This window comes from Heliconius melpomene, chromosome 11 (genome assembly GCF_056956725.1).
Source record: "Heliconius melpomene rosina isolate 202511_hmr_F chromosome 11, ASM5695672v1, whole genome shotgun sequence".
Lineage (NCBI taxonomy): Eukaryota > Metazoa > Arthropoda > Insecta > Lepidoptera > Nymphalidae > Heliconius > Heliconius melpomene.
In genome coordinates, this window is record NC_140399.1 from 3,951,359 (window position 1) to 3,967,737 (window position 16,379).

At 29.5% G+C, this 16,379-nt stretch overlaps 3 protein-coding genes and 1 non-coding gene across 5 annotated transcripts; 2 read left to right on the plus strand and 2 right to left on the minus strand.

The window, feature by feature from the left end:
- Window positions 1-251: 251 nt before the first annotated feature.
- Window positions 252-3,416, minus strand: LOC146534425 (SPRY domain-containing protein 7). Its single transcript, XM_085193535.1, has 4 exons — window positions 3,186-3,416; window positions 2,788-2,958; window positions 1,000-1,320; window positions 252-803 (listed from the first exon to the last, which is right to left on the minus strand). The coding sequence occupies exons 1-4, from the start codon at window positions 3,286-3,288 to the stop codon at window positions 706-708; spliced, it is 693 nt and encodes a 230-aa protein (XP_085049661.1). The 5' UTR covers window positions 3,289-3,416; the 3' UTR covers window positions 252-705.
- Window positions 3,417-7,728: 4,312 nt separating this feature from the next.
- On the plus strand, window positions 7,729-13,408 carry LOC146534426 (uncharacterized). Its single transcript, XM_085192771.1, has 5 exons — window positions 7,729-7,854; window positions 9,138-9,267; window positions 10,384-10,544; window positions 12,032-12,220; window positions 12,951-13,408. The coding sequence occupies exons 2-5, from the start codon at window positions 9,141-9,143 to the stop codon at window positions 13,122-13,124; spliced, it is 651 nt and encodes a 216-aa protein (XP_085048897.1). The 5' UTR covers window positions 7,729-7,854; window positions 9,138-9,140; the 3' UTR covers window positions 13,125-13,408.
- Window positions 9,858-9,930, plus strand: TRNAK-UUU (transfer RNA lysine (anticodon UUU)). Its single transcript has one exon. It is a non-coding gene; the product is annotated as a tRNA-Lys (tRNA).
- Window positions 12,922-15,522, minus strand: LOC146534428 (peptidyl-prolyl cis-trans isomerase NIMA-interacting 4). 2 transcript variants are annotated; one of them, XR_014878413.1, is made up of 3 exons: window positions 15,256-15,522; window positions 14,014-14,502; window positions 12,922-13,946 (listed from the first exon to the last, which is right to left on the minus strand). XR_014878413.1 is itself a non-coding variant. In XM_085192772.1 (2 exons), the coding sequence occupies exons 1-2, from the start codon at window positions 15,323-15,325 to the stop codon at window positions 14,183-14,185; spliced, it is 390 nt and encodes a 129-aa protein (XP_085048898.1). In that variant the 5' UTR covers window positions 15,326-15,522; the 3' UTR covers window positions 12,922-14,182. The 2 variants fall into 2 exon arrangements, 1 of the variants encoding a protein (XP_085048898.1); XM_085192772.1 differs by having other exon boundaries at window positions 12,922-14,502.
- Window positions 15,523-16,379: the final 857 nt, after the last annotated feature.

Here is a 16,379-nt window from a genome sequence, read left to right on the forward strand (position 1 = left end):
CCTACCTATAGGAATTTGGTTATAAAGAATACAATAAAATAAATTATTAAAAAAATCTAACCTTTTAATTGTAATAATGATGGATATTACTTGAATTTCTATTATTAATAGTTCATGATAAGATACTTTTCAATCACAGAATACTTTATATACAGAATGTAATACTAACATTATAAAGTTGAAGAGTTTTGTTTGGTTGAAATTGCTAACTCAAGTTGCAACTCAACCGGTTCAAATTTAAAAATTCTTTGTTGTGTTGGATAGTTATTTAACAAGTAAAGATATAAGATATATTACATGACCTTTATCATTCTGGTGCAGCCCACTGTACCAGCCATTAAAGTTACAGTTACATTAATTTATAATTTTATTTTTATTACAACTGGGAAAAAATTTAAACTTTCTAATTGATATTTTCCTAAAACATATTTCAACTTAAAACTAATGTGACCTTATTTGAATTATTTTGCTAACTTAAAATTATTACAGACAGAAATTTGTTGACATAAAGGTTTCTTTTGGAAATATTCTAAAATCAAGAAATAGATAATTTAAAATTTTAGATTCTTAGTATTAGCCATGTAGAAGAGCAGTTACAGTCTTTAACTTTACTTTACATTACATACTCACGTTAAACAATCACATTTAAAGCGAGAATATATAATTGTCCTTGCACAAGCCAGTTTCTTTAAAATTTATTTCATGTTAAAGTAAAGACTGCTCCACCATGATTTTTTCATATCCTGAGGGAGGCGGGTATCTGAAGTTATCCAATATAATATCAAGAATAGCACCATCATCAACTGAAAAAAAAAAAATATATTTAAATTGTATCACATATACAGCACAGTTAGCAGTGAGAATTTAATATTATAGATAGTAGTATATTACATTAAAAGGAGAAATAAAAATAACTCTTCCCCTACGTGGAAATCAAGCTGACAAACATCCTAGTTGCTGCCCCAGTGAGCTGATAATGAAATAATATACTTTACTTACCAAAAAGTGCAGGAAAGACAGTTCCTCTAATATTTCTTACAGGGATTTCCATATTTTTTCCATTTAAGAAAAAATTGAGTTCCACATGGTCATAAGCTGCACCAATGACATCACCTTCCCCTGGCATCATTGCTTGTTTCTCATTGCTCCTATCACTTTCTGTTTTTTCATTTTCATTGTCATGATTGGGTGATCCTGTAGACACCAGCAGTTCTGAAGTGGGTGACTGTCGAGGTGCAGGCTTTAGGTGATAAAGTTCTACATTATCATGTCTTACAATACCATCACTATTTAAGCACCAGGACTCTTTGTCTACACCCCCTGAAATATTAATAAAAGGTATGCATGTTATAAATTATTTTTAAATGAACACATATTTTATTTTAACAGAACAGTAGTTTGCTAAAACTACTGTTCTGTTCATGGCTATACTAATTTGATTGTTGTTATTTTGCTATTTGCTGTTTAGATGGATAAATGCATAAAATAAAGTTTATTAGAACATCACTATACAAATGTCTAATATTCTATTCTCAGCCTTACTATAACAAGGTGCATATCAGACAAATTATAATTATATGCCGACAAATTATAATCTATATATATAAAAGAACTTGTCCTCACTGACTGAGGTAAGACGCACGCACAGCCGTAACCGCTGATGGTAGAAACGTGGAATTTGGACAGATGTTTACTTTCGTTATCTGGACATCCACTAAGAAGGGATTTTGAAAAATTTTAACCCTAAAGGGGTGAAATAGGGGTTCAAAGTTTGTATGGAAAAAAAATTAAATCGGCACCAATTTTTATAAAATTTGAAATTTAGATTTTTAAATGTATTTAATTGAACATGTGTTTCATCGTTTTCTAGAATTCTTCCCCTAAGGGTGCAAATAAGGGGTTTAAAGTTTGTATAGGTTTTTTTTTAAATCGTCACCAATTTTTATAAAATTTGAAATTCAGACTCTTAAATGTATATAATTAAACACATTCACCCCTAAATAAGCAAGCGCAACTGCGCGCGTCCGCTAGTAATATATATAATAAATTATAATAATATATATAATATTCTTTTTAAATCACTGTCTTTGAAAGATCTATGGATACATTCCTTAGAAATAGCTTTGTTTTATACTTTTTCTTGAATGAGCTGTATGCTTTTTGCCCTAGTCACATCTACAATATAACTAAAACTGGTGTGTTATAGTGTGAAAATAGGATATTTTTATCATTCACACACCTGGAAAAGTATTATACACAAACTAATATCAAAGCAATAATGAAATTAAAATTCAATACATGGTTTAATTTCTAACCCAATTGCAATCAAATTGCACCAAACTTGGGCATGTGTGAATAACTAAAATAACTAAAATTATGCAAATAATATATATTGTGTCACTTTAGCAATGTCATTATATCATCAATTATGACCTCTGCTTTGATTGACGTTGACCTGAACATTTGCTGTGTGCATATTGAATAATAAAGTGTAAATGTCAGCAAATTAGACATAAGGTAAATAATGATTCTACAGAAAACCCTGTCTTTTAGAAAAATATGTATTTCTGCATGTCTGTGACTATTATATTAGTTTTTGAAATATTCTTTAAACAATAATCATTTCATAACAAGTGAGGATAAAATTTTGAGTTGAAATCTATTAGGTTTATTTGTACAAATATTTTATATATATATATAAAATGTAATAAGTGTAATATATATATACATATATATATATGTGTGTGTATGTATATATATATATATATATATATGAGTTCCATTTACCATGAACTCTATTTAAATCTGCTTCTCTTGTAGCTAATCCTATAGCCCACACTCCTCCTTGTTGCAATTTTACTTCAAAATAAGCTTTATTTTGCACTAGTGGTGCATTTCCCAAAGCACATCCAGATCCACATACACGCTGACCTCCTTTCACTACCACAACTTCATGTCCTGAAATAATTAATATATATATTATTAAGTATTTATAACTTATCAGTATGACCACAGGATATTTCTTTTATCTGCCTCCTACACACTTAAGCATTAAGTTGTAACTTAATGCTTAATGTCCATTGTAATGGAGAAAATTTATACCAATAATATGAGATAATTCAGAATGAAATTTTATTAAATATGTTTTTAAAATGATAGTATTTGATGTGAACATAAAATTTTACCCATATGTAAAGTATCTAATTGTACTGGATTACTCTTCACCCGAATTGGCACAGTTGGCGTCAGGGAAAACCCGTTAACACAGTTCTTCAGACAACAAAACATTTTGTACAAAACTAGAATTTATTTAAAGGAAAGAAAGGAACTTTATTATAAGAATATTATTAATATTATAAAATTTATTTATTTGAGTTTTTTAACTACCAACGTCATTTTCAAGTGACAATTCACAGCACACATATGACAGTTACGTTCTTTATTTTTTAAGACTATGAGTATATGTGTTCTGTGCTATGGAATGACATACTTGTCTATGTATATTTTACGGGTTCAGGCTTTAAAAGCAATGTGTTTATAATTATTTAAATTTAGAAATATATTCATTATGTTTGTATAATTTAATAATTGTTGCCAGTTCGTCTCAATTCTGGGATCATTAGCCCTGCTAATATTAAAAAATAAGAATAGAAAATAAAATTTAAGAATTTGAAGACATCGATTTTTAATATTGATCTTCAACAAAACGTAGTCTAAAAGTTTGGAAAGAATATGATGCAACTAGTTCTAGAAAATCCGCTAGTATCTATAATATGTTAAGATATGGCAATAATTAAACAACCGATCTCTAAAGGGTTCTTCATCGTATACTCCAGATCATATACTTCAACCTTTGTGTATGAAAAGAATTACTTTCTCACCAGGGTCACCGGGTATTTTAGATCTTCGATTCTTTTGTTCATTCTAGTGTCGAGGGTAAGTGCGGCCTTAAGTTCCCCCACTGAACGCATAACGCCTCCAGAATTCGGTGAGAAATGAGGAACAGGAGTGTCTTAACACTATGTCCCCAGCTTCCCTTTAGCTATCTTGCTAATTGCGTGAAGTTAAAAAAAGGAAATGGCTTGATTTGTGAAATACGATTCAAGGTAAAAAATAAAACGTCTGGAGACAAAAAGACTGGAGATGGAAGCGTAAGCTGGCCAAAGGGATTCCTAAACTAAGAATAGCAGACAGCTATAAAAGCGATTGTTGTGGACTCGATGCCCTCTCGGGACAATTAATTATTTTCTTCCTTTTTCCGTGAATTGATTGACCGACCTTCGTTTTTTTTTCTGTGCTCCAAGGGGATGTAGACCTGCATGATATTATCTTCAACTTGATACCTACACACGGTATAGAGATATATGGTCTGGATATACAGACATACAGACAAACAGATGAAGAACAAAGTGGTCTTATAAGGGTTCCGTTTCTTTCTTTTGAGGTACGGAACTCTAAAATTGGTATAAAATGAAATACAATAATTATTAGTACCGTAGTACAGGCTAATTGTTAAGCATTATTATCATCTCTATACCTAATTATACAATTAAGTAATTGTTGTAGAGCAAAATTCTTATTGTACCGATCGTGAATGGTGAAAATTAAATACCTAAGTACAAGGTCAGTAGGTAAATAGTAATGAAGTCCTGTTGTGATATTAAATATTTCGTGCATTAATTACTTATTTACAGAGAATTAGCAGAGCAAATAACATAATGAATACGCTTTATTAACATAATATGCCAAATATTGATCGATATAATTGATTGCGCAAAGTAGAGTTAGCTAGATTGCCGAATATTTAAATCACTTATCAAACAATAAGAATTGAACACCCGGAAAGTTATTTGTTATTTAAAATATATTATAGCAAGTAAATTTAATGATCGAAATTGGCTATTTTAGATTTTTTTTAATAGATTCAAAGTTTGGGAGACGTAAAATCCCCAAATAAACTGGTCAAACCTATACTATTTTATTACGAGGTATTGTGATTAAATAAAACCAAGAGAAATACATTCTTATACATCATTAATATGTATGAGATAGAATTAGCTTTAACAGACAAAAACAGGTAGGTTACTGAACTTCTTATTTTTATTTAAATTATTGTCACCATGAACTTTTATACTGTTATATCTATTAATAACGATGTACCTAACTCAAAAATTTTTTTTTCATATTTTAATTTATAAAATATATTTAATATATCTATCTCTAAATACCTATTTAAAAATATATGTAAATTACATTTTCACATACTGTCTTATTATAATATTTCAAAACATTATCAAAAATATAATCTTAATTCGTGCTTGAGTAAACCTTACATTGTAATCGCATATTTGTGGTTGTTTACCTAAAAACAATCATATTTGTTTATTTTTATATCTCACTTTATTCCTGTTTTTTAACATTCTCTTCTCTACATAATGACTCTTAACCTGTTATTGTTACATTAGCAAAACGAATAACCAAAAAATAATAGAAATTTTTAGTTTAAAAACACAATATTGACCAATGACCATATTAGTTAGAATTACAAAGTTTTTCGGCCACCAAACGTTGACATTCGAGAATGGCAACAAGCACGTGCAAAGAAAGCCGCGATTAGCAGTGCACGCACGTACGAGACCTCTGCCCATAGAATGTTCTAGACTCGTTTGAACGGGTGTTCTTTCGGCTTTTACTGTATTATGCTATTTTGTAATTACAATTTTTGGTTCTCATAAAATTACTCTTAAATTATTAAAATACTTAACTATAATGTCTAGCAATATTTTGTTAAGTTTAGTTATTTAGTATGCCTATACATATTAATATATAATATATGACAAACACCTTGTATGCTTGTCATTAATTTCATAAAAACTATACATAAAAAAAGTAGGTGTGTAGATAGGAAGGATTTTAGTATTAAACGTAAAAGTCTCTATGAGTCTTATAATCATAATTTTTAATTAAATAACACTGAAAAAAGAATAATGAGTTAAATAAAGAATGAATTCTAAAAAAGAACAGAAGAAAAGGAGAAAAAAAACTATTTACATACATATCCTCCAGTAGTACATACAACCATTTATTCTAATAGAGTTTCATTATAGTATTGTTATCTTTCCAGCCTTATCAATATTGTGTAAAGACTTACTTAGTCATCGCCTTAAAGATGTTTTGCCAACAAATTTCTCCGTGACTAATTTTGTGGACTGCACAAGCTTTGTGTTCACTTTCCTGTCTTTGTGAGAAAAGTTATGTATTAACTTATACAAAAATTATAATAAATGTTATACAAATGTGGGTTAAACTAATATTAAAGAAACGCAACATCCAAGAATTTATCTCCTACTATCTCTCCGGCATAACAGTCTGTTGATTATATTTGTAAATTTTAAATTATATACATAATTACAAATAATATAATTTAAATTTTTTGGCATATTTTATTTATGTTATGGCGTTATTATAATCTTTTGGTGTGCTAAAAATGTGAAATATATTTAAATTTAATAAACGGTTTTAAACAATTGCTGTTATTTAATAAGTCATTTATAGTAAATGGCGCGTTTGATATTTTAAATGCATTTTTATCTTTATCTTAAATATCTACAACAACAAAACATTTTAAAATACGTATATATTTTATTATTCTAATTTTTTTATGTAATAATAAGTTTTTTGTTTATTTTTAAATATTTAATTATAAATAAGCAGTGGCCAGAAGTCGATGTTATAAACAAGTTCAGCTTGCGATTTTTGCTAACATTGTTAATAAGGAAACAATAACGTAATATATCGGTATGCGTAGAGCTTATAAATTTTATACAAAAATAATTATTTTTTGTATTTTTTATTTATGTTAAGTAAAGTCTATTAATATATAGAGGATAATTTTTATACTAAAAAATATTATTATTTTGAAGAACAATAGAATCAGCTTCGCGCTTCGCTTCAGCTGTGTCCCGCAAACAGCAGGGTGAGCAAAGGGAACCTAGTGTTAGGACACTTCGTTTCCCACTTTCCACCGAATTCTGGAAGCCTTGCGATTTGAGTTTCGAAAGTCAACACCGCTCTTTGCATAGAGCGAAATAATTAAAATATACATTTAAATAAATATTTCATTTCCTCGAGCGGGGATCAAACCCGCAACCAGTGCACTTTTTTCCCCTGCACTAGTACTGGCCTATTTTTTTCTTGCTTGAACAAATAACAATCAAGTAGTTGAAGTATCCGCTACCCATTACGTAATGTGTTTAGGAATGTTGATGGAGAATAGGGTGGTATGTCACTCCGACTATTTTGCAGGATATGGATTGACATAAAAAAGCAAAAGAAATAAGCAATTAATTCGTAAAGTTCAAATTGTCAAATTTGTTTATGCCAGAAGAAAACTCAAAAAAATATGCTACTAGACTGTTACTATTATCGTAGTCACAATATGGATATTTATTTATATTAATAAATTTAAATTTTATGCTAAAATCAACCTGGATGTACAATGTACCTTTGTACAGTATTTTTATTGAAGTCACAGAGTGTAACTTTCGCCTTTTTTTAGCAAATTAAAAAAAAAACTTTTACCAATATTTATAATATGGAATTGAAAACCTACAAAAAGTAAGTAGCGATAATAATATTTTAAACAGCTGCAAAAATCAGTCAATATAATATTTGAAGTCCATAAAATTCTCATTATAATTAATATTTTGAATAAAATAATGCAACAACCCCACGGGGTGCTCTCAAGCCTCAAAGGTCCGGACTCCGGACGCCCAGCGCTTCCTACATATAAAACCTCCGCAACGCGCCGGCGCATCAGTTAGTGACGGATACGAGTATCAGACACACCATATCGTGAGTACAATTTTCCTATAATCTGTTATTTTTGTTTTATTTTATTTTAATGAAAATAAGAATTTGTGAAATGAAGTAGGTATACATATACTTGAAAAAGCTCATATAAGCTTCTCAACATAAATTAATAGCTTAGGAAGTTTGTAGTGTTTTATTTTGATGGGTAATTTCGTTTTGCTATTTCACTTAATTTTTTTTTAAAACGATACATTTATTGATATTTTTATTAAAAACAAATAAAAACAAAAAAATGCTGCTACTGTATCCATTATGTAAATGTAGCGCATTAATGAATAAATTAACAAGCAAATAACCAAATTGATTATCTAAATGCTTTTATCTAAATAAAATATTATAAATTAAATATTTATGTGTTGAAAAATTAGAACAGTGGACAAAGGTCAGAATTGGTCAAGAGAGGAACGAACCATCTTGAGGGCAAGGTCACTTTCTATAGCCCTAGAACCGGTCCACAATATGACTTCTTATGTAACCCATTGTAAAATATTCAATGGAAAGTGTTTGTAAACAACTCTTCGTATTGGAGCTTCTAAGGAAACACGCTTCATATAAAAAGGAATTCATAGCGAAAAGTAACATTTTGAAAAATATTTTTTTAATTTTGACTATTGTTCATCAGCCAGTTAAAGTACCTATACGATATATTTTGAACTTATATTTTTGGTAAACAAACGTTTTACAATATTAAATACCTATTCTTTTGTGTCTTAACGTATTTTATTTACCTATATAAATTTTCATATTACAAAATACAAATAGTAAAAGTTCCGGTTAAAATTCTCAAATTAAATAATTATATAAATTAACACATGATGACATAATCTGGACATCCTTTTGATGCCGCCATCGTCATAAGTAACTTATTGTTGAAGTGAATATTTGACCTTTAAGTGTACAAAAAATAAATGACATGTAGTACGTATAACAAAAAGACCAATGAAAAAATTTAATTAAATCTGCATCCTCTTTGACCCTGTCAAACTTTATTGTTAAAAAAACATACATAGGTAGTACCTGTTTGGAATAAAAATCTTGTTATATTTATTATAAATATCCGTGAAATATTATTAATAATTAATTGAGCCCTAAATGCCTAAATCGGTCGATGAACTGTATACGTTTATTATTGAAATCCTTTCACATAAAAGTTGTGAAAGTAAAGCCTCATAAAGTATAAGATTTATTACTACTTATTATTATTACTTAATATGGTTTTAGTAAAGCTTAAACTTTATTGTATAAATTTTTATATTATTTTATAGATCATGAAAGGACTACTAGTATTATCGGTACTCGCTGTTGCGCACGCGCAGTTCCCCAACGGACGTATCCTAGAGCCCCCGGTACCTGCACAATGTGCACAGCGCGTAATACACGAGAGGTTTGCCGATAGTAAGTATTTCTAATATGCTATAATAATTCTAGTCATAAGTATTTCCAACATGGCCAATGTCCTAACAAAATTTAATTAGTGAAATTAACTTTAAATTTTTTTGTAATAATTGTATATCTAAATGTAGGACTTTCTTTTATTTTAAACAATTAAAAAGACTTTTACACAGTTCACCTACATTCCTTTAACTTTTCTATTTTAAAATCATACTGTATAACCAGCTGTGGAGACTAAAAAAGAAGAAACTAAAAATGTAGACGTAAAATGAATAATTTACCAAAACTACTAAAATACGCTTATCAGTGTCTCCCGGATAGCTGATAACAAACAAACCTGTTTCTCAACGGGACTTTTGAAATGCCTTCGATAAGTAAGACTAACATCGTGATTGTGGGTTTCCTAGAAATATTTGATTGTGAACATCCGTAATACTTATTTATATTTTTATTTTATGCAAATACAATATCTAATGGATAAAATAAAATAAATTAGTTTTTAATTAAACAGATAATTTTAAAATATTAGTGAAAAAATATAATTTCAAGTTATACCCGACGTTATAAATGATAATTTAGGTTAAACGTACATAGCCCGGATAGCTCAGTCGGTAGAGCATTGGACTTTTAATCCAAGGGTCCAGGGTTCAAGTCCCTGTTCGGGCGGCTACTTTTTTCTTTTATAAATTTATTACTTACATTTTACATTAAGTGTACTAGTGAACTAGCTAACAAGTAAAACGTTATGAGTTAATTAACACAGAAATATGAAACAATAACTACTTTTTCTTTCATCAATTAATCAATATGGAAAGTTATTTTCCATCCATAGCTGTTCGCTTCATTAGGTCGTTTATTTTCTTGTATTTTAATTTTTTTACCTATGTTAAATATCTCCTGTGATGGTAAATAAGAGACAAAATATTTTAGCTTACGAGTATTACTATATCAAATATCACAAGTAACACTATATATATGTAGATACGTCCAATATTTAAATTTTAAAACTGTGTAAATAAAGAAAATCGTAAAATTTACCAAAATCCAAGTATTTTTTTTTTGTTTATAATATTTATGTTTAAATAATATTATTATAAAATTGTTCATTAATTTTCCTAGATAAAGGCTACTTTTTCTCATGGAGAGACCCGGCGTTACGTGGAGTAGAAGAAGACTGGTTGAGCGCCAGAAACTACTGCCGCCAACGCTGCATGGACCTCGTGTCGTTGGAAACAAGTGACGAAAACGAATGGGTGAAAGCCCGCATTGTACAGGATAAAGTATGTATTGCATAATTATATACTTAAGTAGATATATTTTTTATTTGATAGCAAAATGGCGAAACTGCTTTTAGAAATAGTCGTTTAATTGTCCGCATAGGTAGTTTGATTATTTCGGATAGAAATACTTAATAATCAATAGGCAATGCCTCCAGAATTCCGCGGAAAGTGGGAAACAGGAGTGTCTTAATAGGAACTGAGTGTATTCAAACTAGGTTTCCAGGTTCTCTCTGCTTACCCTGTTATATACGAAGCTAAAAATTATATTTAAAATAACGATAACCAATAACCATAACCAAGCTGTAACAAAAACTATAGGTTTTTATGATTTCATCCGACAGCGCAACGTAAAGGAGGTTAATGTGTTTATCGGTCTATGTGTGTATGTTTATTCCTGCGACATTGTACAGAGCAAACAGGTTAAACGATTATGACGATTACGTCAATCGATTCGTCTCAACCTTACAAGAGTCACTAGAATAGACATGACCATATTCAAGTCACCACAGCGATAACCAAACGCCATATTGTCAATATGATTTTTAAGTTTCTTCAATAACTTTTATTTTAAGTAACGGTTAGGGCTATATATCTTCTATTGGGTAAACAAAATAAACTGTGTGTCTTATATAAAGTTATTTCAACAATTTCTGGGCTCTATCCAATTTAATCCAGGCAGCGTGAGCAAATAGGTCCTACTAATAAGATTCCCTTCTGCGGATATTTACTTAGGACTAATCTGCATTATTCACATAATTTAAATATTGCGGACGACTTTAAAACGTTTTTTTCCTAAGCTAAATGAGCTAGAAGCAATACCTATGCTCAAAACAAAAAACAACAATGGCCAAAGTACCCTTGACACGAATGGTTTGAACTGCAGCACCAATTACTCAATACTCAAACAGTAATAAAAAAACCGTCACGTATGTCACAATTTGAAAATTTACATATTTATCGTTATTACTATTAAGTATAAGGTGAAAATCTTTTTTTGAAAACGAAAACAAATGAAATAGAAAGTAGAGCCTGCAATTGTTTTAACAAATTCGACGTGCTCGTTGTATGTAATGCTGCTTCAAATATTTATGAGACATGTATTGAATTTGACAAAGTTTGATTATATAGTCACGCGACGCGAATACCTACTTTTAGAACAATAGCCAATTTTCCATTTCTAAATTTCACTTCATGTAAGTGATAGCGTTTTTCACCGTGGGATTGCTTCATTTGGCATCGCATCATTAAAGCAATCATGTCTATTGCAAACACCACTTTATCAAGATATTTCACTTTTAACATATTTAAATACTGACTGCTTCAAAAAGTTTTTTTAAATAACTAATTTAGAATGCTCACTTCCTGTTAGAATTAATAGAAATAAATGGTATTAAAGGTTTTTGTAGGTATGTCATGATAGATAGAGAAACTTTAAGGAAGTGTAGAGTTTTGTTAATTTATAATAATTTTGTTTTTCTTTTTGATAGGTAAAATACATTTGGACGTCAGGGCGCTTGTGCGATTTCAAAGGATGCAATCGCCCAGACTTGCTGCCCAACGAAATCAATGGCTGGTTCTGGACCGCTGAATTACAAAAGCTGGCTCCCAGCACTAACCGTCAACAAAACGACTGGTCCGAGGGTGGTGGCATCGGAAAACCTCAACCAGACAATCGGGTAAATGATAAAACCTTCTTGATACATTTTACCTACTTTTAAGAGTAATAGAAATTTATATCGCTTCGTTTACTGTTAAACATAACCATTTACTGATTAATTAAAATTTATAACCATAAATATTAATTTGCCGACATAAACTTTAATCTGCCTCAAAACTTTAGAAATTTGTGTCGTTCATGGCGAAAAATACCTATTACGTAAGCTGTAATTACAACGTTAAGTAATATTTGTTGTAAACTATGTGTTAAAACACGATGTCGCGTAATGAAAAGGAAAGTCGTGTAAATATTTATAGGCCCGCGAATTATTCACCGAAGGGCGTACCCGCATTCAACCCACTTTCTACGAACAACCTGTATAACAAAAGCTCATCGGTATTCCGCGTATGTCGCTACATACTGTTTGGTACCACTTTCGCCGCCTCGAGTGCTGTGTGCACGCTACGTAAAAAAATTAAAATTGCACAGTTTTGCGGTTCTCCGGATCATCCGTATCCGCTTTGCACCACAATTGCTCACAATGCATTCAAGGCCCTCCATTACGCGGCTTCTTATATAATAAATCTCACTTCCTGCTAAAAGTCATTACACAAAAAATTGGAAGGCAAGACTCGGTTACGTAATAAATATTTTTTATGGCTAAATATGTCTACCATTTCTTTTTATTTTAATAAAAATTAAGGAGGCAATTAACACCAATGATATAAGAGTTATATATTTTTGTACAGGAATTGATCCAAGGCGGTGCTGCGGAACACTGTGTGGCTATCTTGAACAATTTCTACAACGACGGTGTCCATTGGCATGACGTCGCCTGTCACCACCGCAAGCCCTTCGTGTGCGAAGAAAATGATGCTCTTCTCAAATACGTTAGATATACGAACCCCAACTTAAGAGTATAACCAAATAACAATCAAAGTTCACAATTAAATAAAGAAAATCTTAAAATCTACATAATAGACAAAAGTATCTCTATATACTTACTTTAAAAAAATCTTATTTTCTGAAGTCTCAGCTCAGTAAAATATGTGAAATATTTCTTTAAAATATTAAAATTATATTGCAAAACCTAGATTAAGTTTTACCTCATTCATATTTATTACAGTATTTAAGAAAGTGGTCAGTACATTGTATTGTAAAATAAGTACTATTTAAAACAATTGTAATAAAGACTGCTGGTAATTTATTTTGTGTTTAATTTATTACATTATGATTATATTATGATTTAAATTTTAAAAAAATAGGTACTTGATATGAATTATAGATTTTTAAAATATTTTTTACAAATTTATACATTCACAATTAGAATTTAAAAAAAAAAAAAAATTAAGGCTGTATTGTGACAAGTGAAGAAAATTTAAAATGCTATAAGTCTAGTAGGATTAAATAATGTCTATCTTTAATTGAAAAAAAAATTAAACCTAAATTTAAACTAATACTATTTGGAAATTACACAGAAAAAATCAGTCTATTTATGAAAATGATAAGGAGGATAATTTAAAGTGATAAAGTTTTTTTTTTACTATAAATTCATTTATTATTGTTAAGACTAATTTACATATTTAAAGATATGGTACTAACAAAAATATTATTTGAGGGTCCTGGCTGGAGCTTTTTGAGCCATTAAAAACCAGAAACAAATGTTGCAAAAGTATGTAAGAGCAAATATCATAGTCACATACATCAGTCGGTATAGACGTAAGAAGCTCAACTTTAGGCTGAAACTGTAAAATAGTTAAGTTTAATAATTATTGATACCACAATATTAGTATAAAAAGTTATAAAACTTACTCTCTATTTACAAAATCATCATGAGTAGAGTCTAGGGATTCGTTAGATATCCTTGGATCAGGCAATATACAAAAGTCCTTATCAATTTGTTCATGTAAGCAACATATCCTTTCCAAAATAAAAACTAAAAGAATCACCCAGAAGTATTCAAATTCAAAAACAGTTCCGCTCATTTTTTACCTTCAACCATTATAATATGGTAGCCAAATTTCGATTTAACAGGAGGATTTGTATATATAGGATTGTTAATTGAGGATATGGGTAAAGCAAAAGCTGCATCCTGAAATGGCCCAATCATAGAGCCTCGTGTCATCCAACCAAGATCACCACCTTGCCTTGCTTTATCTTCACTATAGGCAGCTGCTACATCAGGAAATTTCTGTCCAGCTTTCAATTTTTCCAATGCCTCCAAACATTTTGATTGTTTTTCACACAGGATATGTCGAACTTTGACAGCTGTCCCACCTTTTTTCTCTTTTGGCGCTGCTTCTAAATTTAAATGTAATGAGATTTTAGCCAGTAATTCAAATTTAAAAGTAAACCACTGACTATGAATATTAAACATATTTATGCAAAAAAAAAATATTAATCTATGAATTTATAATTTTCTTAAATGCAGTCTCTGTGTCTGTTTGAATGGTACTTTTTTGGTTTATAACTATCGCAACAGGGCTTATAAAGGCATACAATTAATTTATATGATATGCACAAATGGAAAAAGATATGGAAAAATCAAATGGACAACTGTATGGAGGTGATATTATTGCATAAGTTCTTTGATAAAATACAAAATAAATAATAAACATTGTTATTATAAGCACAAATAGTAGTGTAATTGTATAGCATCTAACTGTGGATCTACTTGTGGGTTCAACAACCGTTTGGGAGAATCATGGTAATATTTAAGTTATTATATCATGTTAACACAATCTTTTAAATTTTTTCAGATAGCAGAGAATAGTTTTTTGGCACCCATTGTATTTAGGAAAAGTGTAATGTGGACAAAATAATCAAATATCTGAAATATATGGTATGAAAGTCCTAGAAACAAAAATACCATTATACAATTCTGACAATATGTATACATAAGCTGGGATTATTTCCACGTGATAAAAGCGGAATTATTTTGGGTCTAACTCTATACCACCAGGTGATAAATAAAATAAATATACGTAAGTAGAGTTGCGGGCAACTATTAGTAATAGAATAAATATTATGAAATAAAAATATAACATTTCTAACCTTTTGTATCCCCTTTAGCTTTTGCACCGCTGGGTTTACTTGGCTTTTCAGGCTGTTTTTTAGGGGGCATTGCAGCAGTTTAAAATGACTTAACAAGCAATGATATAATTGAACATCCGTATTTCCATATAAAATTGTAAGTGAGCAGTGAATTATTTTCTTTGCAAAGGTTAATAGTCTATATATTAACAGGATAAGATATAATATCAAAAGATATGATATAATTTAAAGATCATACCACATCACATACTATATGAAATTGACATGTGACATTTGACATTTATATTGTTTGTTATGATAGAAAATGTCAAACTTTATCGTTATCTAATTTAAAAGAACATCTACAAAGTACTATCAATATCGGATCGCCATAATTAAAGAACAACAATCAATATCTGTAGTTTTAGTGTAAGTTTTCTCATTATCGTATTTATTAGTATTTCACGTATTTAATGAATTTCTTTAGTAAATCTACTATTTAATTCCTTTTTTAAAGAACAATATTTTTTATACTGTAAGTTATAGGTGAAAGGTATTTATGTGTAGTTATGACAAGGTGTGGTATATGTATAAAAATAAAATAGGTTCGAATGTCGTTAGTTAAAGTGCATAAATTGTGATCCATTTAAACATTAACTAACATGAACTGATCTAAAGGGGCAAAATATGTGTAATAAATATGATATTGAGTAACAATAAAATTTAGAATAAATAAAATTCAAGTATCTTGAAATATTTAGTTTTATTTTCCAAAGCATACTATTTACAAAATATATTCCTGATTAATAATATGTACCTACAGGTATAACATTTAACATTAACTCTATGTAATTTCCGTCTGTTAACTCTATAGGGCATATTCATTGACCCCACGTTCATTTTAAATAGAAACATTTTTACAGCGTAGTAATTTTAAAAACAGTCTTATCTCATACTCTAATATAAATAATATTTTTTTATTTAAATCAAAGAAGAATTGAAAAATCTAACTTAAAGTCGAAAAATATTTTTATTGACCCCATTACAAAGTACACTGTGCCGTTCATATAGATAACAAATAAATAACAAGATATAGCTACTATTAGCTATATCTTATTATTTATCTGTTTTATAGCTTACGAGAC

Excerpts from the sequence above, each read along its gene's own strand:
- LOC146534425 (XM_085193535.1), bottom strand. The coding sequence starts at position 3,288 with ATGTTTTGTTGTCTGAAGAACTGTGTTAACGGGTTTTCCCTGACGCCA. Across the intron at positions 1,321-2,787 it reads AGATTTAAATAGAGTTCATG|GGGGTGTAGACAAAGAGTCC; the intron begins GTAAATGGAACT and ends TTAATATTTCAG. Across the intron at positions 804-999 it reads TGTCTTTCCTGCACTTTTTG|TTGATGATGGTGCTATTCTT; the intron begins GTAAGTAAAGTA and ends TTTTTTTTTCAG.
- LOC146534426 (XM_085192771.1), top strand. The coding sequence starts at position 9,141 with ATGAAAGGACTACTAGTATTATCGGTACTCGCTGTTGCGCACGCGCAG. Across the intron at positions 9,268-10,383 it reads ACACGAGAGGTTTGCCGATA|ATAAAGGCTACTTTTTCTCA; the intron begins GTAAGTATTTCT and ends TAATTTTCCTAG. Across the intron at positions 10,545-12,031 it reads CCCGCATTGTACAGGATAAA|GTAAAATACATTTGGACGTC; the intron begins GTATGTATTGCA and ends TCTTTTTGATAG.
- LOC146534428 (XM_085192772.1), bottom strand. The coding sequence starts at position 15,325 with ATGCCCCCTAAAAAACAGCCTGAAAAGCCAAGTAAACCCAGCGGTGCA. Across the intron at positions 14,503-15,255 it reads AGCTAAAGGGGATACAAAAG|AAGCAGCGCCAAAAGAGAAA; the intron begins GTTAGAAATGTT and ends ATTTAAATTTAG.